At 44.8% G+C, this 24,958-nt stretch overlaps 1 protein-coding gene across 1 annotated transcript in view; it reads left to right on the forward strand.

Annotated features, from left to right (window-relative positions):
• The window catches only part of LOC306943858 (uncharacterized protein), a 104,337-nt gene that overhangs the window by 62,526 nt on the left and 16,853 nt on the right, over positions 1-24,958 (forward strand). Inside the window, exons 12-22 of the mRNA XM_079530369.1 lie at positions 3,477-3,652; positions 12,206-12,342; positions 13,221-13,368; positions 14,083-14,398; positions 14,734-14,883; positions 15,554-15,878; positions 15,982-16,140; positions 16,325-16,532; positions 18,938-19,016; positions 19,497-19,766; positions 20,642-20,734. Of these exons, the coding sequence (XP_079386495.1) occupies positions 3,477-3,652; positions 12,206-12,342; positions 13,221-13,368; positions 14,083-14,398; positions 14,734-14,883; positions 15,554-15,878; positions 15,982-16,140; positions 16,325-16,532; positions 18,938-19,016; positions 19,497-19,766; positions 20,642-20,734 (2,061 nt within the window). The remainder of the gene's footprint in view (positions 1-3,476; positions 3,653-12,205; positions 12,343-13,220; positions 13,369-14,082; positions 14,399-14,733; positions 14,884-15,553; positions 15,879-15,981; positions 16,141-16,324; positions 16,533-18,937; positions 19,017-19,496; positions 19,767-20,641; positions 20,735-24,958) is intronic.

Here is a 24,958-nt window from a genome sequence, read left to right on the forward strand (position 1 = left end):
AGGTGTTATGTTAGGTGAGCATGGACTTCATGTGGGCCAGCTCCGCAGATAGCTGAGTCCTCTCAGATCTGCTGTGGCCGGCGGTCAGACCTTTTCCTCCTGGCACACGGGGCAGGACCAAGGTCGGCTCACGGCTGAAGGGGAGCTTCACACGAGGTACAAAAGTGGGAGCTCTCCATTGTGGTGGCACCGGTTCCTCTGGACGGGCCAGTGCACACCAGTCACACCAGCTAGCCCAGGGCGCGGACGCTACTGGTTGCTAGGTGTTGGCCATATGCTGAAGGAAGGGAGCGTGTACGCTGCCTGTACCAGCAGAGGCTTTAATCTAGATCGGCATAGTGCACACCGGTGCACACCAGTCCCAACTAGCCCAGGGCGCGAACGCTACTGGTTGCTAGGTGTTGGCCATATGCTGAAGGAAGAGAGCGTGTACGCTACCTGTACCAGCAGAGGCTTTCATTTAGATCGGCATAGTGCACACCAGTCCCAACTAGCCCAGGGCGCGGACGCTACTGGTTGCTAGGTGTTGGCCATATGCTGGAGGGAGTGCGTACGCCGTCTGTACCAGCAGAGGCTTTCGAGGTACAAAAGTGGGAGCTCTCCGTTGTGGTGGCACCGGTTCCTCTGGACCGGCCGGTGCACACCAGTCCCAACTAGCCCAGGGCGCGGACGCTACTGGTTGCTAGGTGTTGGCCATATGCTGGGGGGAGGAGGCGCGTACGCTGCCTGTACCAGCAGAGGCTTTAACTTAGATCGGCATATAATGACTTAATCAAACAACTGAATGCTGCTATACCTGCCGCAGCATGTGAATATGCATTTACGTTTTATGCAAATGCTCATTGTAGCACTTTGAGATTTAACCAGATGTAAAGTGCGTCATAGGAACAGCGCACAGACGCTGCTGTTAGCTAGACTGTGCGACCTGCATGGTCGCGGTGGGGGAGGAGAGCTTGCACGCTACCTGTACCCCCAGCTGAGGCTTACTTATAAATTATGATAATAAAGTAGCCTTCAGTCGAGGCTTGGACGCTACTATGTAGCAGCTGTAGTGTTTCCTATGCGAACGTTTATCACAGCACTATGACGTTTATCCAAACTCCAAGTGCATTATTATTTATGTTTGCTAGTCCAGAGCGAAACAAAAGACACTTCCAATGCACTAGTCAAGGCACTACTACGCATTCACGCTGGGAGGAGGGAGCACTAACGCTGCCTACACCAGCCAAAAGTTTGGTTAAATAAACCAACACAAACAAGTTTTGGAGAAAAGGCTACAGCCAATAGCTCCACCGATAGGGGCCGCCTGCTGAAGGAAGGGAGCGTGTACGCTGCCTGTATCAGCTGCAGCTAATAAACAGAACAAGCTATACACTAATAGCTGTTAATAAATGCTTGAGCTAACAAACGATTGGTAGCAAGTAACATCAAACTAGAGGCCGTATGCTGGAGGAGCGGAGCGCATACGCTGCCTGCCCTGTACCAGCTGGGCCAATAAACAGTAAGGCAAGCTATACACAGATCGCCGTTATAACAAATAGTATAATAAGCGCTTGGGCTACAACTACGGGTAGCAGCGCCAGTTAGAGACCCAATGCTGGAGACCAGCTGGGCTACTAACAACAAGACAAGCTATAGCCTACACGAATAGCTGTTCATAAACACCTTTAGCTTTAAGCTACTGGTAGCAGCTGTGAGCTACGCTGGCAGCAGCGCCAGATGCCCTGTGCTGGGGACCAGCTGGGCTAATAGGCCCCAAAGGTACCCAGGGGCACCTGTGGGGGAAAAAACAAAGTGTACCCACTGTATACGCAAAAAACTGTTAATAGAGCTTTGAGCTCCAGACATACTGGTAGCAGCATCAGTATCGAGGCCCACTGCTGGGGGCCAGCTGGGTTAATAACCAGACAAGCTATGTACACCAATAGCTGTTAATACTCTGAGCTACAAACTACTGGTAGCCACATCAATACCCTGGGAGGACGCAGGTAGCTGCTCCTGTACCGGGCTAATAACAACAAGTTGTTATTGTTATTATTAACAACAACAACAAGAAGACAAGCTATCCGCGGAAGCAGTTAAGCTTGAACGCTGCCAATATTATCGGCATTATGGCTTTGGCCAGCAAGGCTTGCCAAACAGAAAATGACACTTAGCCTTAACTAGCTTAACTTATCATAAGTTATATGCTGACTGCTGAGAGAATGGAGCGCCAACGCTTGCCATCAACAGCAGGGGCTAACCAAAGCTTGCAAGTAGCGTGTTTATCAAACGAAGGCAATATGACAGTGGCCATCCTTCGGCAAATCTTAGTCGCTTATAATAAGCGCTAGCGTTCACAGTCGAGCAAACCTCGTATGCGGAGCAGGGAGGCGGCGCGAACGCAGACTCTACTCACAAGAGGTTATGCCATGATACAATACATCATATAATTTGAACGTCTGTTAGCGTTCACCGTCAAACAAACCTCGTATGCGGAGCAGGGAGGAGGCGCAAACGCAGCCTTTACTCACAAGAGGTTATGCCATGATGCAATATATCATATAATTTGAACGTCTGTTTAGCGGGGATAGCACCGCTTTAGACGATAACGTACCTTTTGTCCACGAGAGAGATTGGACGCTGCCGTCCACGCGAATCCAAATAAACTCCACTCATAGAGGAGTAAAAACAAAATCCATAGTCGCAGTTCCTGGAGGGCGAACAGCCGCTACTCCGACCGATTCGGTCACGGAACTACCAGCGACTCGGCAGACACCATAGGCTACATATTGCATTGCATAGCAACACATCGCAGCTCGGTGCAAACTTGGTTCTCACAGGCGAGCGAGAAGAAATTAGGGACTGAACCCCTGTAGACTGCCGGAAGATATAGACGACTCCGGGTCATCATGGGGTCAAAATTGACATTGTTGGTATAAAATACTCGACGGCGCATGCGCGAAGGGACGTATTCAGTGCTTAAGCACCGCCTCTGGCGGTCAGCAGGGACGAAATAGAACCAGCAGTGCTGTACTAGTAGTCACAGAGCACCAGGGTTATTGAGTTGGGAAAAGAGAAAGAAAGAAAGAAAGAAAGAAGGAAAGAGAGGGTTTTTACCACTGATATTTATCTTTTTGTGACATTCCTTCAATAAAAAATATGTTAAAAAAGAGAGAGAGAGAGAGAGAGAGAGAGAGAGGGGAAAAAGAAAAAGTGAACTGAGGTGATTGAATGCTCTTAACCCATTCAAACTGGGAAAGAATCAGTGTCATTTTAGATTTATAGCGTTGGCTATTCAAAAACAGTAGATGCACAAGCCTACAGCATGTCACTTGGTGCAGCGCTGCGAGCTTCTACTATTCTACTAATCTGTTTTTTTTTATTCATTTTTTAAAATATCTTGAAAGTGTTAGAACTATCGATTTAGATGGCATTTGCAGAATCGACCTCAGGTCTTAATGGGTTGAAACTAATGCTAAGTTGTGTTCTCCCAGGTGGAGTACCGGGAGAGTATGAGCTCCATGTTTCAGATGGCAGGACGGGAGCTGGCAGCGTTGATGTGTGAGAGGCTGGCTCACTGTGAGCAGACCGCATACAGACACAGAGTACAGATGGACCAGGAGAGACTCCACTACCTCAACCTGCAGGAGAGAGTACTCTCACAGCTCAGGTACACAACGCTCACAGTCACTACACTATACATACAGACACAGAGTACAGATGGACCAGGAGAGACTCCACTACCTCAACCTGCAGGAGAGAGTACTCTCACAGCTCAGGTACACAACGCTCACAGTCACTACACTGTACCGCATACAGACACAGAGTACAGATGGACCAGGAGAGACTCCACTACCTCAACCTGCAGGAGAGAGTACTCTCACAGCTCAGGTACACAACGCTCACAGTCACTACACTATACATACAGACACAGAGTACAGATGGACCAGGAGAGACTCCACTACCTCAACCTGCAGGAGAGAGTACTCTCACAGCTCAGGTACACAACGCTCACAGTCACTACACTGTACCAAGTATGATGCATACTGTATACTCTGTACGTTTCAGTCATTGTAGTGTCTTCTTCAAGGATGGAAATTTGCATCGATTACCTAAGCCCATTTTTCAAAAATAGCCCATGTATGTGTTTAGACATCAAAGCAGGAAAACAGAAACCGCTAAGCCTAATTCATTACATACAGAGCATTTGGTTTTAAATCCCCAAACACAGCATAATTGCCAATGTTTTGTTCAAGCCCTAGGCGTGAAGGTTGCTGGACGGATGCAGCATTATCCACCCCTACCCATTTGTTTATAAACATTCTGATTTGGACTTTAGGTGGTAGGGATTCTTTTTGTTTACATTTGGAGTACAGATACGAGATACTACAATGACATTGGCAACATAGGCTTGACACGGTTTCCCTTCTACTATAATATGTCTACCATCTCTCTCCATATAAGACAAAGATCGTAATAATGATATTACCTTATTATCTAATAATATTATCTTTGCATAATGATACAAATAACGATTTAGCCTTTTCAGCACTCGCACACTTGAGTTCATCCCAAGCGGTAAATGGTTTGACCGGTAATGAAGTTAAACTAGCGAGGCAGCGTCTTACAGCATACAGTTAATATGATGATATATAATTAGAGTCGTTAGACGGAGGGCAACGGGAGGCCGACGTGATTTCAAGTGATTGGGGTTTCAGGAGAGATCACGCTAGGCCGTTCCATGTTGACTAGGGGGGTGGACTCCTTGCGAAGGAAGTCTGGCATTTATCCAGCACTACAGTAGGAAGTTGTGATCATTAAATCATCACCATCAGTCTTGTTTAACAATTTAATTAAATAATTTAGTGTACATACATTGAATTTGCAGGCTGCCCTACGAGTCAAGCACATCGGCTCTTACATGTGCTTGACCAGATAATGAATTCATTGTTTTGTCCGACTGCGTTGGAGCTTGCAAATGGGTATCCACTGGGTTTGCAGTTGAGAGTAGATGTTTCCTAATCTATAGCAGCTGTAGTATAATATGTACTCTGGTTGTCAGGAATAATCACACCGTTATTCATACATCAGTAGAGTAGACTATGTGGATGCTTTTTGAAAAGCAGGCGCGTTCCAGTGGTTTTCAATGAGTACAATTAAATACACTTAAATTATTGCAATACAAAATAAATATATGAGTGGCTATTCTGGCTATTAGGTTTCAATATCCAAGCGCGCACACACAAAACTAATAATGATAATAATAATTCATACTTATTATACTAGAACGGTGCAATTTGAGGAAATTGCAAGGGTGGTTGCACTGACGTGAGCTGCGAGGAATCCGCTGGGAAATGAATTCTGTCTTGAATTCTTCATGTATTCGTTCTTCTTCATGTGTGAAGCCATTTGCACACTTGTAATTCATGGGTTTATACTAGAAAGTTCTGTTCTTGATGAATTCTGTCTTGCCATTCATAGTACATATTGTGATGTCACTCCTGTCTGATTGGACAGAAAAGGTTACAAAAAACATCCATTGAACTTAATAAACAAAAAAGGTTAACAAATAACAGGTTTACTTTAGCTGGCATAAAGGTTCTCAGACCTAGAACAATAGTGCTCCCTACAGCAACCACACTAATTATTATTAATATAGCGCCACAGACTTTTTTGATTGTGCATGATTTCTCTCCTGTCGTAATACGTTTCAATTTCACCTCTGTGACATTTTACCAATATGACATTTTCACCAATTAATTCAATCAAATTCATTTAAAAGAAATGATTCTGTCCCTAGGACAGAATCATTTGAAACGGGGGCTAATGAAAGTCAAACCGGGGGTCTGTGACATGAAATTGTTAAAACTAAAACCCTGTATATACAAAGACATAGATAATTATCCACAAACATGATGAGGACCAAGCGGAACTGATGGGCTTGGTATGACTCGCTGAGCTGGTCAGTTAGGGGTCATTCCTGATGGCTAATGATTAGCACCAGCATCACACATGCGTCACATAACCTTGAGAACGTAGTGGATTTGAATCTCCTTTGCCCCTTCTGTTTCTCTAGCCCAGGGGTTCTCAACGTTTTGGCTGGGAACCCCCGGAAATGCTTTGGCCATGTCTCACTACCCCCGCCCCCCTCCCCACCCCCAATACAAATTGACCGCTACAATAGAGAAAATACATCATAATCTAAATAAATACTGAAACCAGATATAATCATTAAGGAAAGTTTATGCATCTACTATGTGTACTATATAAACTCTTAATTTCCATTTTCCAGCCATTCAGTTGCTTTGGTTTTTAATAATATGGAGAGCCCCCAAAATAATTTGGCGACCCGCTGAGGGGTTGCGACCACCAGGTTGAGAACCCCTGCTCTAGCCTGTCTCAACATTAACAGCTATCTAATGCATAATAAGGCTGCAATACTTCAATGAAGTGAAGCACAACTGATATTGCCATGCTCCAAGAGACCCCTACACCTCCAAGACCCCCTCCTCCTAAACAGGAACCCAGCTTGGCATGTCTGTTTCCACTGAAATAATCATATTAACTGTTTGTTAACCAACTAATGCAATTTCCTTTTTTATAATGAACCAATGAAGTTGAGTGGATTTCAATTAGCTCTCACTCACTATGCAGCATGCTGGATCAGGCACTGGTTCTCAACACAGGGTCCAGGGGACCACCAGGGGTCCAAGTGGACCTTTACGTGTCTGGAACGCAGAGTGTCCACATTATTGTACACTCTCTGCATATCCAAAAAAAGTACTTGTTTTCGATCAATTACACCCTGTGAAGCCTTGAATTCATGGAGATTTATTTTGTGTGCATTCCTGAGCCAATAAATTGAGGAAGCTTCATGTGGTGTGTAATTGATAGAAAATAAGTACTTTTTCGGGCTGAACTACTCCCACTTTACACAGAGCATTTTACGGTGTAGATTGGGGTTCCATGAGACATTAAAAAATGCATATCAAACTGGGGGTCCTTGAAATTCAAATGGTTGACAAACACTGGCATATACAGTATGGTATTGTGTGGTGTACTTACCGCCTCCACAGTATACAGTACAGTACTCTACACTGCAAGGCTTAGTGTACTTACCGCCTCCACAGTATACAGTACAGTACTTTACACTGCAAGGCTTAGTGTACTTACCGCCTCCACAGTATACAGTACAGTACTTTACACTGCAAGGCTTAGTGTACTTACCGCCTCCACAGTATACAGTACAGTACTTTACACTGCAAGGCTTAGTGTACTTACCGCCTCCACAGTATACAGTACAGTACTTTACACTGCAAGGCTTAGTGTACTTACCGCCTCCACAGTATACAGTACAGTACTTTACACTGCAAGGCTTAGTGTACTTACCGCCTCCACAGTATACAGTACAGTACTTTACACTGCAAGGCTTAGTGTACTTACCGCCTCCACAGTATACAGTACAGTACTTTACACCGCAAGGCTTAGCATGAGCCTGGCTGCCTGCCAGCACGTGTCTTGTCAGCATGTACAGTACGTCCATGTAAGTGGATCCTAATGGGCTTCACATGTCTGCCTGTGTGGAGAGGATCATGTAGAGCAGGGGTTCTCAACGGTTTTGGCTGGGGACCCCCGGAAATGCTTTGGCCATGTCTCGCCACCAAATGTTTAAGTAGTAGTGAAAATATAGCTGATCTGCTATTTTCCCTAGTTTGGGTCCCGGAGAGACGGCAAACTTCTCTTTTGGGTCACGGTCTAAAATGTTTGTGAACCACTGACGTAGACAGACAGCCCTGTGGAAGGAAGGGAAGGTGGGGGAGTTAACCGGAATGTACTGCAGGGGTTACAAAACATAGGGTCACCTTGACCCAATTTGGGCCACGGAACCCCTTTTAATGGGTCGCAACCTGCGAATAAATATCCTCCTTGAATATTTATACACTTGAAAAGTCATATATTTGTGTTCTAATAAGAAATGCACCAAATCACCATCCATCCATCCATCCATCCATCCGTCCGTCCGTCCGTCTATCCATCCATCCATCCATCCATCCACCCACCCATCCATCCGTCCGTCCGTCCGTCCGTCCGTCCGGCCATCCATCCATCCATCCATCCATCCATCCATCCATCCATCCATCCATCCATCCATCCATCCATCTTCAACCAATTATCCAGAGTGGGTTCCAGGCACAGAGCTTCCCTTTCCTATGCAACCATAAATAACATAAGATTAACCGTGTTAAACCACATTTGGAATATTGGAAATTCCCCGGTGGGGAGATCTTACCATAATTACATGTAAATGATGGACTTTGGCCAAGAGACATTGAATGCATGGTGTATTATAACAACATGGTATCAGCTCTCATGAAGCTCACTTAGTCTTGACTTGTCACCTTGATCTAATGTATTCCTCATCTTTGGATATGGTACGTGTGCCTGCCATTTAACCACTTAAACCCTCTAGACCAGGGGTTCTCAACCCGTGGGTCGCGACCCCTCGGGGGGTCGCCAAATTATTTTAGGGGGTCCCCAAATTATTTAAAAAAATATATATATTTATTTTTTTAACTTTTTTTTCACGATTTAAAAAAAATAGCAGATCTACAAGCTCATAGCGCGCCACTCGGTGGCGCGCTATGAGCTTGTAGGTCTGCTATTTTTCAATAGCTAAATTATAACAATGCTTAAAACACCAAAAGGGGTTCCCGCCCAAAATGGTTTAAGGTTATTGTAGCAGTCAATTTATATTGGGGGTCGGGAGGGGGCGGGGCGGGGGTCCCGAGACGTTGCCAAAGCATTTTCGGGGGTCCCCGGCCAAAAACGTTGAGAACCCCTGCTCTAGACAAAGTGGTTCCCAAACTTTTCAGGTCGAGACCCAAAAGAGAGATTAGACATTTTTCCCAGGACCCAAACTATAAAAATAATACAAATAAATAAATAAATCTACAAACGTACAACGCGTCGCCTCTCGCCGATACTTTTTGTTGTTGTTGCTAATGTTCCCCTCAGAAGTTAAACTTGAGGTTTTAACCTTGATTGTAGCATTAACGTGGTGCAGCGTGCTAGTTTGATATGGAATAAACAGTAAAGTCCTGTTGTAAAGTATGCAGTATTTCCTGAGGAAACACTCAGGATTTTATAGCATGGATCAGTGGTCCCCCCAGTGGTCCCCGACCCACAGCTTGGGAGCCGCGGTGTAGATGTTCTGGTTGACGACTTTTTGTTTTGTTTTGTTTTCCATTCTTTCCCACGCTTGCCTTCCCATATTCAAACTGTGTGTGTGTGTGTGTGTGTGTGTGTGTGTGTGTGTGTGTGTGTGTGTGTGTGTGTGTGTGTGTGTGTGTGTGTGTGTGTGTGTGTGTGTGTGTGTGTGTGTGTGTGTGTGTGTGTGTGTGTGTGTGTGTGTGTGTGTGTGTGTGTGTGTGTGTGTGTGTGTGTGAGAGACAGACAGACATGTGGCTGCTTGCTGGTTGTCTCTGTGGGGGTTTGGGATTCAACACAGTCCCTCTGTTTTTCCTGGATGTTACCTTTCTCATGCTGCTATCTTAATAACTGTTAAAGAAAAGAAAAGTTGATTTGCGGACTGAAATATTTATGGCCATTAGTCATTGTGAGTACATTTCCCCGCTGCAGTAGGTCAGGTTTGATTTTGAATAGAAGAGAAACTTTATCAACCATACATGGGAAATGTGCCTTTGGCTTCACTAAGGTAGGCTACTAAACAGACAAGGCACATGCATTTCGTGTTTACGTATACATTTGTAGAATCGACCTCAGGTTACTAAAACTAAAACTAAAAACTAAAACTAGGTGCGACACCAAGCAGGCCATGCCCCTCATTTTGACCTTCTGTTTACACGACCGAGTTACTGCTACTGTATTACACCATACCTATTCTTACATGTTGCCCCTGACATACTGAAAGTCAAACTTAATACTGGAATTAATGAAAACGAATATACATTTTTAAAGTATTCAAATGGTATTCAGTAACGCTAATCTGCATACTAAATACACACTATCAACAATAGAGTGAGTGTAAGATCAAAGCATACTGTAGTCTTAAAGCCCACACATTTCTCCTGAGGTGTGTGTCCAAGGTTGTACTCTGAACACATAGGCAGTAGGCGCACACAGACAGAGACACACAGAATTCTCAGACTCAAACACAGACGTAGTCAAACTGGTTTGCCTGGTGGGGTATGTCAACGCAGCACCTCACAATACTCTGAGTATTCTTGGAAGGGATAGCATGCCCTGATCTGGTTCTTCAACTTACTTGTTTTTATGATGTTTTGGTGTCACTAACCACAGAGCCTACTACAGACTTCAGTCATCGACACAGTGACAATTCACCATAATAAAAAAATGTTTTTTCCGTTTTCGTTTTTGCACCAGATCAAATGGCACTGTCATCTTACCTCAGGACTAGAAGGAACAGCACCTTTCAAATGACGTGTTTAGGAAACTCACACTTTCAAATTAGGTTGTTTTCCTCACCTAATAGACCAACATTTGCCCTATTCTACTATGACCAAAGCTACAGTTCAGCCTGACACTTTCTAAGGTGAGCTACAGTACATAAAACAAGAAATGATGACATAGTCATACCAGCTGCTTTTATATCTGTGGCGGAAGGAAGACAGTTGACTGGCATAGTATAGTAGGCTGCTGCTGCTATATTATTATCACAACACAAGCATGAAGTCGACCTAAATGGCGTTATACAGTAGGGATGGAGCTCGTTCATTTTGTATTGATAACAAGCACCTTATCGATCAGGCTTATCGAGCCGGGTTCTTATCGAGCCCACTATCGAGCATTTTCTATTATTTTGTGGAAAGACGGGAGACAATACATTCCGAACAGAACCAGTATATTTTACTAAGGCCTTCAAATACAGTACTTTTCTAAGTTACGGAATGCAATTGACCAATAAAATGTGTACAGTCACTTTAAATGCGTAATTTTGTTTACCCGGGCAGTGCTGGTTGGCGGTATCAATACACGTTTAGACCGACATGTTTGTGCCAGCATGGATGATTACATTTATTTCTTGATCGCCTCTTGTCTTGATTGTTTAAACATGACGTCATGGACCGCTATGCTCGATAACAGGCTTGATAAGCCCAAAGCTTATTGATAACGGGTACTCAATGAGCTTGTTGATGTTTTCAGGTATCGGTTATCAAGCTCCATCGAGCTGTCACAACCTCGTGGCCGTGGTTCGTTCGTTTCTGTTGTTGGTTCAATCACTGTGTTTTGTTATGGCTTTCCTGCTGTCCACTGTGTCCAGTTATCTCATAACATTAGCCGCTGACTTGTCAGATGCTCCGCACTGGCTGCGGTCGCTAATACAGGCAGCCAATCATGACTAGGTCGCTACTAGGCGATTGGCTACACGAGTGGTTCAGACTCCCATTGGCTTAGGCAGCGTTTCAGAGTATCCCATTGGCTTAGGGGCAGCCAATCATGACTAGCGGGAGCCAATCACGGACTAGGTCATCTACGTTTCCCGTGCGTTTACTGACCATGTGATGATTCCTTAAAAAGTATGGAGACCCATTTTAATCTGCCCGTGATCCACATTTAGGTTCTGAGCCAAACTCTTTGGAGAACACTGGGATATGACATGCAGTAAGCCTCAGGTATCACTCACATACCTACAGTACCTAGCTTATATTATTTTTGCTGCTCTCTGCTGAAAAGGTGTCAGAAAAGTTTACATTCCATGTTTGTAGACGATATTGTTTTCAGACTGATGAAGTAAGCAAAAATGTAATGGATTTTTTGAATGGGTTTCCTAAAACTGAAAGCTTGGATAATTAGGAAATCCCTGGAAGCAATCAAAAAACATAAAAGCAGGTGTTGCAAGTTTTCCTTCCTTGCCTCAGCAGAATGTTTCACCTAAACAGTTCACCTAAAATTCAACACCTGCTGCCATCTTATGTTAATAAATGGGAATTACAGTATATTAAATATTCAAACTCTAGTCACACTTGCTTAACCACTTCAATCCTACAGTATATACATTGTTGACCAGGGGGAAAAACATCCCCTGGTCAACAATGTATATATAGAATCTGTCTGACAAAAATAAGCCCAGGCCCATTAAGACATGCTGAATGCAGAATAGGGATGCAATTTATTTAACCTTTATTTAACCATTCTCTGTCTGTATTTGTCCCCCTCACCCCCCCCCCCCCCTCTCATTCAGTGAGTTGGAGGGCTACGTGGATCATTTGAAACGAGAGTCTGCGTCCGGTCCTGGACAGCCGTCAGTCACCTTGAGGGATGTGGAGGAGGGAGCAGTCAATCTCAGGAGAGTTGGGGAGTCCCTGGCTTCACTCAAAAGTCAGTTTGTCTTGCTTGTGCTTTGTGATTTTCTGTGTTTGAATCATTTACTTTTTTATTTACTCTATTATCTCTTTATACTCTGCCATCTCTGCTGAAATGGGCTCTTCTCTATTCTTCACATTCACATGTGCATACTGTACATTCAGTATAACTGAATTGTAAAATAGAGTTGACTGCATTTTAATCCATCCCTTGATGGATTAAATGCAGTATATTTTACAATTTTGTTTAAAATATGTTACAAATTTCCATAAGCAAAATGTAATGCCCTCATTCCTGTCTTTTATCTAACCGTCCCTCCTTCACCCTGCCTTGTCCAAACCCAAACCCCCAATCCTTCCATCCAATGTTAATTAAACTAAAACTATGATGAAAACAATCAACTACCTTTTTTCTCACTGACCAATGATGAATTTACTATGACTAAATTATATTGACAATTTTGTCTACAAATAAAAACTAGAGTAATATATTATAGAGGGACTAGTGGAGAAGAGATCCAGTAGAACGAAGATAGGTTATTCTATGCTTGGTTGTGTGCAGGTGTTGCACAACGTAAGTAGTCGATCTACAAGCTCACAACACGTTGTAGATCAGGTATTTTCGGTAGCTTGCGGTCTACAAATCGGGCATTACGACACCATCATGGCCCGTCAAAATGCATTTAGATTTAGTTGACTAAAATCTGATGATGATATGATATTTAATAGTCAACTAAAACTAGAGTAAAACTTAAAGCATTTCAGATGACAAAAATATGACTAAAACTAAATGGAATTTTATTCAAAAGACAGACTAAAACAACATCAAAATCTGCCTTCAAAATGAACACTGCTAACTTCTTGCCGTCCCTCCCTCCTCCTCCTCATCTACAGGTGAGTTTCCAGAGTTGCAGCTAAAGATGCGTTCGGTGTTGCGGGTGGAGGTGGAGGCGGTGCGCTTCCTGAAGGAGGAGCCTCACAGGATGGACAGCATGTTGAAGAGGGTTAAGGCCCTCACAGAGGCCCTCAGTGGCCTCCGCAGGTAAACACACACTTCACTAAACTGGTTTAGTGTTGCTTACGCTGTCCTTGTGTTAGACTTGGTTGCGCATTGTGTTGTGCACCGAAAATGCTAGCAATAATAGTATTGCAAAACAATGTACTTGCAGGGCAATAATGAGAATTCTCAATTCTATGTCACTTGCTACTTTCGTCTTCACATATTTATACTGAATTTCTGTAACGTTTTTTTTATCTTGTACAATGAACCGGAAGCCATATGACAGATTAAACTGAAACACTTGTTCAACTCGACAACCGTTTAAGCAACATCTGGGGGAGTTAGCAAGAAATAGAGAATGGAAAAAACAATCTATCGCTACATATCTGCCTCCGCGCCACACTTATTTCCTGCAAATCTTTGTAAAGTATTTAAGATGTGTGTTGCACAGCTCAGGAAACTCTGGACAGTCTGGACACAGAATGAAATTGGTCACCATAAACAAGGTCAAAACCGTTTAAACTCCATGGAAATTCTGAGCTGTGCGCTCATGGATGCTCTATTGATGCAATTATGTATTGTTACCAAATCTGACAAATTAGTTTCAAGCCTGCTCAAGTGCAAACAGTCTTCACCCTCACCCTCACCCGCTTGTGAATACGTATCATTTATTTTTCTATGTCAAAAAAGAAAAGAAAAACACCGAAAATCCCACCCTTACAATCTATGTTCTCCACTTTTCAACACCTCCTTCAGGTATCTGACAGAGAGCCACCCCCACCTCCCTGAGTCCACCGCCAGACCCATCCCAGGGGAACCAGAACAGGGTCTTATCAGGAGCCTGACTCCTCAAAACTCCCCCAAGCCCCAACCTCGATCCTCGGTCAGGCCGCCTCTCGCCAGCCCTGTGCCCTCCTCCGGGACGCAGGCTGAAGGCAGGTTGGCTGGCCCGGCCTCTCCCGTCATGCCTCACCAGGTGCGAACCGCAGCGGCCGTCGTTCAGTCATGCAACCACCACCCGAGCCCACCACTGACCCCCACCCATGGGCGAGACTCCCCCACCGTGGCCAAGGTATTAATGATCCGACAACCACTGGGTTGTGATATCACGTTTAGTTTTTACCAGTAATTTCATGAAGAAATCAAAGAAAAATCTAAGAAGTCAGCCGATCTACTCTTGATTCGATCTACGAGCTTGTAGATTTAGCTGTTTTCACTAGTTTGGGTCCCGTGGAGACATCACATCTTCTCTTTTGATTCTCGAGCTAAAACGTTCGGGAACCACTGGTTTAGACCACTTAGTCAGTGGTCCCACAGTGCATTGTATATGAATATTATTATTTTGTCCATCAATAAGCATTCATTTGTGGGGAAATATTTCACCAGTGTTGTGTTGGCTGTGCAAAGGTGAGCCCACGTAGCAGAGAGAACAGCCCTGCACTGCGTCAGAGGAAGCCCTCTGCAGACGGCACCACGGAACCAGCAGACAGCCACACAACACTGACACTGTCAGTAGAAGACCCCAGCATCAACAAGCACACAGTGACAGACACTGAGGTTAGTGTAATGTTCACTGTGTTACCGTCACTGTGCAGTAGAATCCCCGTGTTGATTTTACTCTGAGAGTGCACAAAGGGAACTAAAGAGACCCGTAAGGGTCCATCTGGTTCCACTCGTACACACTCTGAGTTATAAATTAAAGCATTTAACCACAAGAGGCTGCTGTTGGATAACAGCTATGTATGTTCTTAGGTTAGCTTCTGTAAAGTCACGGTGAACCACGGCCTCGCGTGGCATATACAGCTTTTCTAAAAGGGTTGCCAACAATGAAACATGAAAATCATACATACCCCAATTAAAACAGTTTAAATGCAAGAAAGTAGTCCCCGCAACTGCAAAACAAGGACGTTTGTGTTGGAATTGTACGGAGTTCAGTTTACCCTTTGCGGTATCTGCCGTGTTTTAAAGTGATTTATACATACGTATTGCATCCATGGAACAGAATGGAATGATACTGATACATGCAGAACTACTCAATATTTCCTATTGAGTATTTTGCAATGTGAAAGTCTAGCAGTGGAACTATCAGTTTCAGAAGGATAGATTAACGCTGCGTTTTTGACTGAGAGATATTTGAATTGTCTTTGTTTGTATGATTTAGTTACACATTTCCCCCACTGAGGATGTCTGTTTGTTTGTCTGCTGTGTGTGTGTTTCTCTTCCACAGTCTACAGAGAGACAATCTCCAGAGGGGAACCAGAGTGAGGTGACACCAAACCAAAGCATCCAGAATGACACACACATCAGTGAACCTGAACCAACCACAGCCTCTCCTCAGCCTCCCCTCACCACCACCACCACTACCACCACCACCACCAGCACAGACTTTGAGCAGATCCTCCAAGCAGCCCAGGCCAGCCTGATGAGCTCCATTCCAGACTTGGAGATATCAGTCGCTAGAGAGAATCCTTCTCCTCCTCCTCTTCTTCCTCCTCCTTCCTCCTCCGGGACTGACACAGAGCCAGAGCCCGCCTTGGACCTAAGTCCGCAAGGTAAGTTATAATTTGATTGATTGATTGATCGATTGATACTATGACATTTGTTGTGATTGGTTTTGCCTAATGTTATGCTATTTCTGCCCAAATGCTCACCTAGTTCCAGGGCAGCAGCCCACTGAGAGCAGAGAGCAGCAGCCCACTGAGATCAGAGAGCAGCAGCCCCTGGAGTCATGGACATCGTCAGACCCTCTGGAGGATGAGGATGCCAAGCTGCCTGATGAGGTGGACACCCCCCAGTCCAAACCCTCCATCCAAGGTCAGCTACTGGGTTTAAATAAAGACAAAAGACCTTCACTCACAAAAGTATCAAAAGTAGCAGATCTACAAGCTCAAAACAGCTTGTGGATCTGCTACTTGCTACTAAGTAGGTAAAGTATGGAGATGAGAAGTTTCTGTTAGACAACAGCGATATAATTTATTTTGTTGTGTGTTTTCTTCAGCCCCAGTAGCAGTGTCTCAGCCTCCCGTGGCCCCTGCGGAGGCCCCTGCGGAGGCCCCTGTGGAGCCCTCCTCCTCGGTCCCCCATGCAGGCACTGAGCGGGCCGGCAGGCCGCTGGTGGAGAAACCCCGTCGGCCCAGTGTGGAGAGGGAGCGCCGGCAGAGTCCTGACAAGACTGGGAAGTCTCCGCCTCCTCCGCCACCGCGCAGGTACTGTATATGCTTCTATGTCACCAAAATGTCCTACTAGTTAGTTTCACTCCTTACCCTCCTTCAAAACTGCCATAAAAGAGCACCTTGTAAATGTTGCAAATTGTAACTGGTCCTATTAACGTCTAAGATTAACACTAGAAATGTCGTCCACCCCCCCACTGTTTACTGTACTGATATGTTTTATTGCTTCTAGTGTTCTGTTTCATTATTTTGGTTATCTTACAAGAATACGAGACGGCTCGCCCCTTTTCCAACTCGCCCAAAGCGGCGAAGATCGGTCGCCTCAACGGGAAGAGCGGTCGCCCCAACGGGAAGAGCGGTCGCCCCAACGCGCGGAGAATTCGCCCCCAAAAGTCCGGAGAATTCGCCCAAAAGTCCGGAGAAGTCGCCCCAACAAAGAGAGAGAGAGATGTTTTACATGTAGCTGTTATGTCTCACTGACAGCTGTTTGATTGTGCTGCGCTCTTGCATATTCCTGTGTTGTTTGTGATGATTGGGGGGATTATCTGGGATCGACTACTTCAGTCTTGACATACAACATGATGTGTGATGATGTTGCTTTGCCTTATTATTGACTCTGAGTTTTGAAAGTAAAGAAGAGTTGTGTTTAAGCTGTCATGGTCCACTGATTCACAATAGTAGCCTACTTTTAAACAGAGAGAGAGAGAGATTTTTACCTGTACTATATTTGTACATGTACTTTGAGATTTTTCCTGTACTTTTAAACAGAGAGAGAGAGGGGGGGGGGGGGGGGGGGTGTATGTGTCTAGTTATAGTGAGAGTGGAGGGGGCCCAAGGGGGTCATCAGCCTCTTTTGTTTGAGTGTGCTGGGTCGTTACTACAACAAGAACAACAACAACAGATCAACTGTAGGAATGTAACCATTTATTTGAGAGAAATAATATATACAGATGCCACTTTAAAAAATAGTTGAACAAAAACAATATATACAACGCTTCTTCAATACTAGAAGAAAAAAAGTTGAACAAAAATATATATACACAACGCTACTTCAATACTAGCAGCAAAAAAGTTGAACAAAAATATATATACAATGCTACTTCAATACTAGCAGCAAAAACTAGTGTCCCATAGGGTTAGTTTCAAAGTCCAGCAAAAAGGTAACGGAAATGGTCTTCAGTGTCACGTAGTGGTCACTGGGACAGTGACAGTGGGCACTGGGACATGCACTTTAGTTGGAATTCTGGGATTCTGTTCTACAGAATGGCCCATCATCAAAGGTGTCTGGCAGGCCATCATAGTCTAAGGTTTTAAATTCCTGTAATCTATAGGACTATATGGACCTGTATTGAGGTTGGAGCATTTGCATTCTGTAGGCTACCTGTTCTACAGAATGGCCCATCATCAAAGGTGTCTGGCAGGCAATTTTATGTATGTGTGGGAAGCAACAAGAACTTGACACACACACAGCATACAATAACAGGCAGGCAATTTTATGTAAGTGGGAAGCAACAAGAACTTTAGTGCCACCTGCTGAAATAAATAATACAATTTTATGTAAGTGGGAAGCAACAAGAACTTTAGTGCCACCTGCTGAAATAAATGCAAAATTGCAGGTAGGCCTATATTATTATGTTGTTATTATTATTATTATTATGTATATTAGTACAACAACAAAATTGCAGGTAGGCCTACCATGACATGCAACATAAACATGAGTGCATATGGCTAGTAGTAGTAGACTAGTATGAAAGTCTGTGAAAGATTCCACGTAAATTGCCTTCATGATTTGAGTCATTTTCAAAAATCCACCTGTTGGTGGCACTGTAAGTCTGTGAAAGATTTCACAGGCTCCAGGTCCCCAGCTAAACAATGAAATAAGCAACTCCATACCATGACATGCAAAAACGAATGTTACTGGATAACTATGTAAACTATGTAAACATGAGTGCATATAATTTCAAGTACTGTACTTATGTAAACATGAGTGCATATAATTTCAAGTACTGTACTTGGAATGGAATTTCCAGAACAATGGAGGGGAGTAAGCCATTCATTATCCATGCATAATTTTAATTTGACCAACAACAAACGAACGGGTTCTAACTGGTTCTAAATGTTCTCCTTTGACAAACAATGTTCTAATATGATAAATAAGGTAAAATAAACATGAAATAAACACGGGCGAGATATCCGTGCGTTGGGGCGAGATATCCACGCTGTGGGCGAGCTGTCCACACTATGGGGGCGGGCTCTCCACGGCTCGGGGCGAGCCGTCATCACTTTTCGAAATTCTGTGGCGAGCCGTCTTCACTTTTTGAAATTCTGTGGTGAGCCGTCTTCACTTTTCGCGAGGGCGAGTTGGAAAAGGGGCGAGTCGTCTCGGTACCTCTTACAATACAATAATTTCAGTATTTATTGCTGCTGTTGTCTTCTGTTAGGTTCTACCCTTCCACAGGTCTCACGACAGGAAGGTCAGGAGAGGTCATCTTCACCAGAAAAGACCCTGTTGGTGCACAGGTGTGTGTGTGTGTGTGTGTGTGTGTGTGTGCGTGTGCGTGTGCGCGTGCGCATATTGCAGTACTTCACCAAGGTCCACCGATTTTTTTCAGGATAAGACAAACTAGATTAATGAAATTCCTGTGGTGTTATGGGATTTCTGTTTCCTCTTAAAAAAAAATCAACAACAAAAGAAATGTAATCATCTTTGCACTTCCTGTTGATATATTTTTAATGACTGGCTGCCATAAGATCTTTTTCTTTAGTCATATGCCCATATTATTCTTGTGTTGTTTAAGCAACCTACAGTACCATGTCACGTCCCTTGTACCATACTTACCATACTTAACATACTTGACCAATAAGCTGTTTCTCATAAACGGTTTCTGACTGAAATGTATTACAACTGAACTGGGAAACTGGGACAAAGCAAATTGTTTTGTGTGTGTGGAAAAACGTAGTTTGTTTTTCAAACTATTGTTTTTGTCTGTTTGCCCCCAGGATGAGGAAGAGAAGGAGACGGTCGTGACTCCCCAGCCCAAACCCCTACGGCAGCCCCCAGAAGTCAAACCCAAGCCCCCGAACCCCCACTCACTCTCAGCTCCAGCCACAGCTCGGACCCCAGTCCCGGCCCCAGCCCCGGCCCCAACTCCGGCCCCAGCTCCAGCCCCCAGCCCCGCCTCTGTCCCTGCAACAGAATCGTCCGACACAGAGGAAGATGAAGAAGAAGAGGAGGAAGAGGAGGAGGACATGTTCATGAAGGAAATGCAGGTAGGTGTATTCGTACCGTACAGCTACACTAACTTCTCTGACCTTCAGATAAAACGGATATATAATCAAATAAATAACCCGGTGGAAGCTATACCAGACTAATCCCGTCTCTTAATTTAACTCAGAGAGCTAGACCGGCAGTATGTAGGTCCATTTACACCCTCTCTGGTGTTAAATTCACTCTTGGGATTTTGCCGTCTGATGGAAGTGCTCTAGGGTGAATCGACGTGGATATAACAAAGCACAGCTGGGACGTTGGAGGAAAGGTGGTTATTAAGAGTGTCTGTGTAAGACATCAGGCTTCCATCGCAAACCTTCCATTCATAGTGCTTCCACAATATGCCACATGTGTTCTCCATCATGTGCCGATCTACAAGCCTTCAGCGCGTCGCAATTTGACGTGTTGTGGGCTTGTAGATCATCTATTTCCAGCACAGGACACACAAGTATAAATCAGATTATGACTCTGCATTCCGTGCAGGAATGTCAGAATTCTGCAACCCTGAAACATTTGTCACACACTACTACAGTAAGTGCTAAAGTGCTGCTCACCTCCCAGGCTTTATAACTTTAACTATGAACTAATGACATTGTTTTAAAAGTGGTTCTAACGTAAGTGGATTGTAGAGTCCACACCACAACTATAATGAAGACAATGGTGAACAATACACAGTTACCGTTATAGTTATAGTGCTTGGTGTGATCAGACTTTTACTCTTAATCAAACTCCAGAGGTTTAAATGTTCAGTAACTAAGTGAACGCAGATGGAAAACGAGGAACAACCGAGAAAAACAAACGTACTGTAGCAAAGGACAGGACCTCGACCCCGCCACGCTCCCAGTGACCTTTGCCCCTTTGACCCCTTCTCAACCAGGTGTTTCAGCAGTACACTTTGAGGGAAATAGGCAGCAGATGTGTGGTCGACCTCTCAGCCTCTGACCCGCAGAGCCGAGAGATTGACCCCAAGGTAAAGACAGACAATCTGTTAACTGCGCTGAACCTTCACTGCTGAATTTAAACTGAGAATAAATCATCACTAACAGTATAAAACTAACAAAAATCACCACAATTCTAATATTCAGCATGAGCTTATCATCTAACATTTAATAAATTATGCCGATAATTAGTAATTATAGGCATAATTACTGGTTTGATTATACTCACCTGTTTTGTGTTTTTTATACTAACTATAACATTAACTCTGATAAATTGCTCTCTTTCTCTCTCTCACTGTCAATCTCTCTCTGTCTCCCACTCGTTCGCACTCTTTTGCTCCCTCTCTCACGCAACACACACACACACACACACACACACACACACACACACACACACACACACACACACACACACACACACACACACACACACACACACACACACATGCACACTGTTCAGCCTGAGAATGTTATTATCATTGGTTACTATGATATGCTTGGTCCTTTTGATTTGGACTGCTTATAGATGTATATTAATCTCTCAAAGAAGCTGCATTTCTTTTTGTCCTATTTATGGATCTTAATTTTCTAACGCAGATGATAAATGATGCATCTTTCATGTCTAGTCAGCGCTGCAGTGAATTGAAAACTTGGGATTCCGAATCCAAAGTTTCAGAAACATTTCCAATTCCGAAAAGCCCATTCAGTCCAATTTCATTATGGTTCCCTTTAACGATTCCTACAGTAGAGGGTACAGTAACAGGTCTGTAACTCTGAGAGTGTACAAATGGAAGCAAATGGGTCCATTTGGTTCCATTTGTACACTCTCAGAGTTATGAAATGTAAAGGTTTGAGAACCACCGGTATTGTCATAGTACTGTATAGCAGACGTGAAGTCCACATACCAGCTCTGACGTGATGAAACCGGATCCTGAAACGGTTCCAAGCGTGATGGAACCGATTCTGGTTCCTCGATGTTTGTACGGATATAACTAAACTTTGCTGTTTCATAGCTTTGCTTAATTACTGATTCAGACCCTCCGCAAAGGGGTTATAACAAACAGGTCTGGTAACTGTGATTTAACACACACCAAGGTAACATTAATATTACTCAAACACACATAGCCTCGACGTTGCAATAATGCCCGTAAACAATCACTTGATTTTGGCCATTTTATTACTATTATCTCATAACACACTCACACACGTACAAACATACTTCTACTACACTTGTGTACAGTATAAAGCCTTATTTGCCTTGTCTGGCCCGTGTTAGATCTAATACAATAGCATGATGATCATTACAACAAAGGAACCTGAGATTGTGGCGTTTAGGTAATAACTGCGAACACAAGGGAAACACAAGATACATACTATTAATTCACAGATATAGCGACTGCATAGATGCATCATTTATGACTGAATTTAGAGCATTTAACGAACATATAACACATTAAAAGGACTTACTTAAACGCGTCATCCCGTTTGCTACATTGTTTCTGTAGGAATGAACGAACACATCGTGCCCCCTGGTATAGCTCGCCCCTTCCTCTGTCACCCGACACTTCCTATCCCCATACCATGTCCTGTCCTAGTATGAACTCGCATTCCTGGTATATAGTATTAGTAACACATTGGTAACACATTTACCCCCCAATTAGCTGTATTAATATCTACATCCCTGAGATATACTGCAATTGGTTGATAAGAGGATCTCTGTTCTTATATAACACAGAGTATTTACTGTATAGGCAGTGAACTTCATAATAGCACCAACACTCTATACATACATGACACAACATGAAGTTACAAATATAAGCTGGGCCGGCACTTAATATTATAATGATCCCACTCACGGAATAAACTCGACACCTCCCACTTTTAGGCTACGGTTTGAAATAAACCCAGTAGGCTAAATAGATTCCCCACAATCATTTGCAAACAAAAACATTCAAACAAAAATAAAAAATAAGTATATCAATCATGCTTCTAATCGATGAACGCCTCCGGATGGCACTCACCAGTTGAACTTATGAAATAATAAACCTAGTTTACTTTCATGCACTGAATTAATTTTGATCTCAATCTGACTGTAGGAGGTAGGCACCACCGCTTTGCTCCTTACTGAGTGACAAGTATGCCTCATCACCCAGCTGCCTCAAGTAAATACCCAACTGACTAGTCTTACTCGCGCAGCATGCATATGGAAGAGTTCGTTAGGGTATTTCTCAAGAGGTCTTTCTGGTCTAATTCACTGATCTTCAACCGGGATTAGGACCACCAGCCGCCGCACATCACGATGGAGGATGACGGATGGCCATGCCACCACGTCTTTCACCACCTGCGACCAACTGATGGGCAGACTTGGACATGTCCGCACCTTTACGTCCCTGACGACACCCTGGTTATCTGGATTCACCTCCACGACACGACCCATCCGGAATCGACCTCGTAGAGCATTCTGGTCCGCGACCCACACCAGGTCGCCGACGGCCACATTCCGTGCTGGAACGTGCCATTTCTCTCGGATGAAGAGATGAGGGCCCGCCAGCTGGCTCCACCGCTTCCAGAACTTGTCCACCTCGCGCTGGACCGCCCGAAGACGACTGTACGGGTAGCTAGGGAAGTCAAAGCCCAGGATGTCTCCCCTGGGCCCTGCCCGCCCCAACAGCAGAGAGTTGGGAGTGATGATGTCCACGGAATCCTCGTCGACCTGAGTTCTGGCTCCGATGGGTCTTTCGTTGGCCAGGTTAGCAGCAAGGTAGAGTAGAGTCTGGAACTCCAACGCCGACAGATCATCGGTGTCGCCGACGCTGCTCAACGCCCTTTTCAGAACATGGACGGCAGCTTCGGCCGCCCCGTTCCGATGCGGTGAGTCCGCTGGGCTAAACTCCCATGCCCAGTCGGTCCCTGCAACTGCTGCTCTTTGCTGGATCTGCTCCTTGTCAATGTCCCCTAGGAACTTGTATAGATCCTCCAGTGCTGGCCTCGCGCCAACAAAGTTCGTACCCTGATCAGACCACAACTTTTTTGGATGGCCTCTCAGAGCAGTGAATCGCTGGTAGGTCTGCAGAAAGCCTTCTGTAGACAAGTCCTCAACTAGGTCTGCATGGACAGCCCGTGAGGCCATGCAACTGAAGACCACGCCCCAGACTTTTCTCTTAATGCGTCGCTTCACAGTGCCCCTGACAGTGTAAGGACCGAACAAATCCAGCGTTGTGTACTCGAACGGAGCTGCTGGACTTGTGCGCACTGTAGGAAGATTAGCCATCACTTGACTGGATAGCTTAGCCCCCCGTTTGCGACAAAACAGGCAAGAGTCGATCACCTTACGTGCGACCCTTGGCCCCTGAACCACCCAGGCTTTCTTCCTGACTCGCAGGAGTGTCCCAGCCACGCCCTCGTGGTTTGCACGATGGGCCTCCTCACACAGCAGTGTGCTGAGTCGTGCCTCGTAAGGAATGATGGGCACGCCCTGGCTTTCTTGGTCAACGGTCTGAACCCGGCCTCGGCATAGCAAGAGACCTGTCTTGTCGTTCTTACTAACTACAAGACGGTTTAGTGTCGTTGTCGGGAAAGAAATTCCCTCTTGGGCGGCAAGGCACAGCTCCTTAAATGCTGTGTCCCGCTCTCCGACAGAGAGCACCGCCCCCCACTGTACACGACTGCCGGACTTGAATAAGCCTCCGTGGCCGTGCAACACTCTGCGGACGTAGCCAACTGCCCCGCAGAGTTTTGACAGTGTGCTGCATCTAGCCAAGTCCATTTGGTTCACAAGGCCTGACCCCCACAGCTGTTCAGTTTCGTCATTAGATGCTGCCACAGAACCCCCATCACTGACTGGTGAAGGACCCCTGCTGACCGCTGGAGACCCCCCATTGTCTGGTGAAGATCTGCCACTGACTGGTGAGGACCCGCCACTGTCTGGCAGTGGCGCGGACCCCTGGTTCTTAGTTTGGGATCTAGTAACAGCAGCAGAGAATGCTTTCATTTTGAACACTTTTCTCTGCAATGTACTCACGATTTCCCGCGAGGAAGCAGCCACCTCAGCAGCAGACTTCATAGGCCATTGGTCGACTGGTCTGGCTAGGAACTCTGGTCCCTTTTGCCACAGGGAATCACTGTCTAATTGCTCAGGAGAACCCCCCCTCGTGACTAGATCAGCTACATTTTCCACCCCGGGAACCCACCACCAGTCAGTCACAGGCCCCGCCTTCTGGATTTCCCCAACCCTATTGGCGAAGAACGTTTGGAAC

The sequence above is a fragment of the Electrona antarctica genome (assembly GCF_951216825.1).
Source record: "Electrona antarctica genome assembly, chromosome: 19".
Classification (NCBI taxonomy): domain Eukaryota; kingdom Metazoa; phylum Chordata; class Actinopteri; order Myctophiformes; family Myctophidae; genus Electrona; species Electrona antarctica.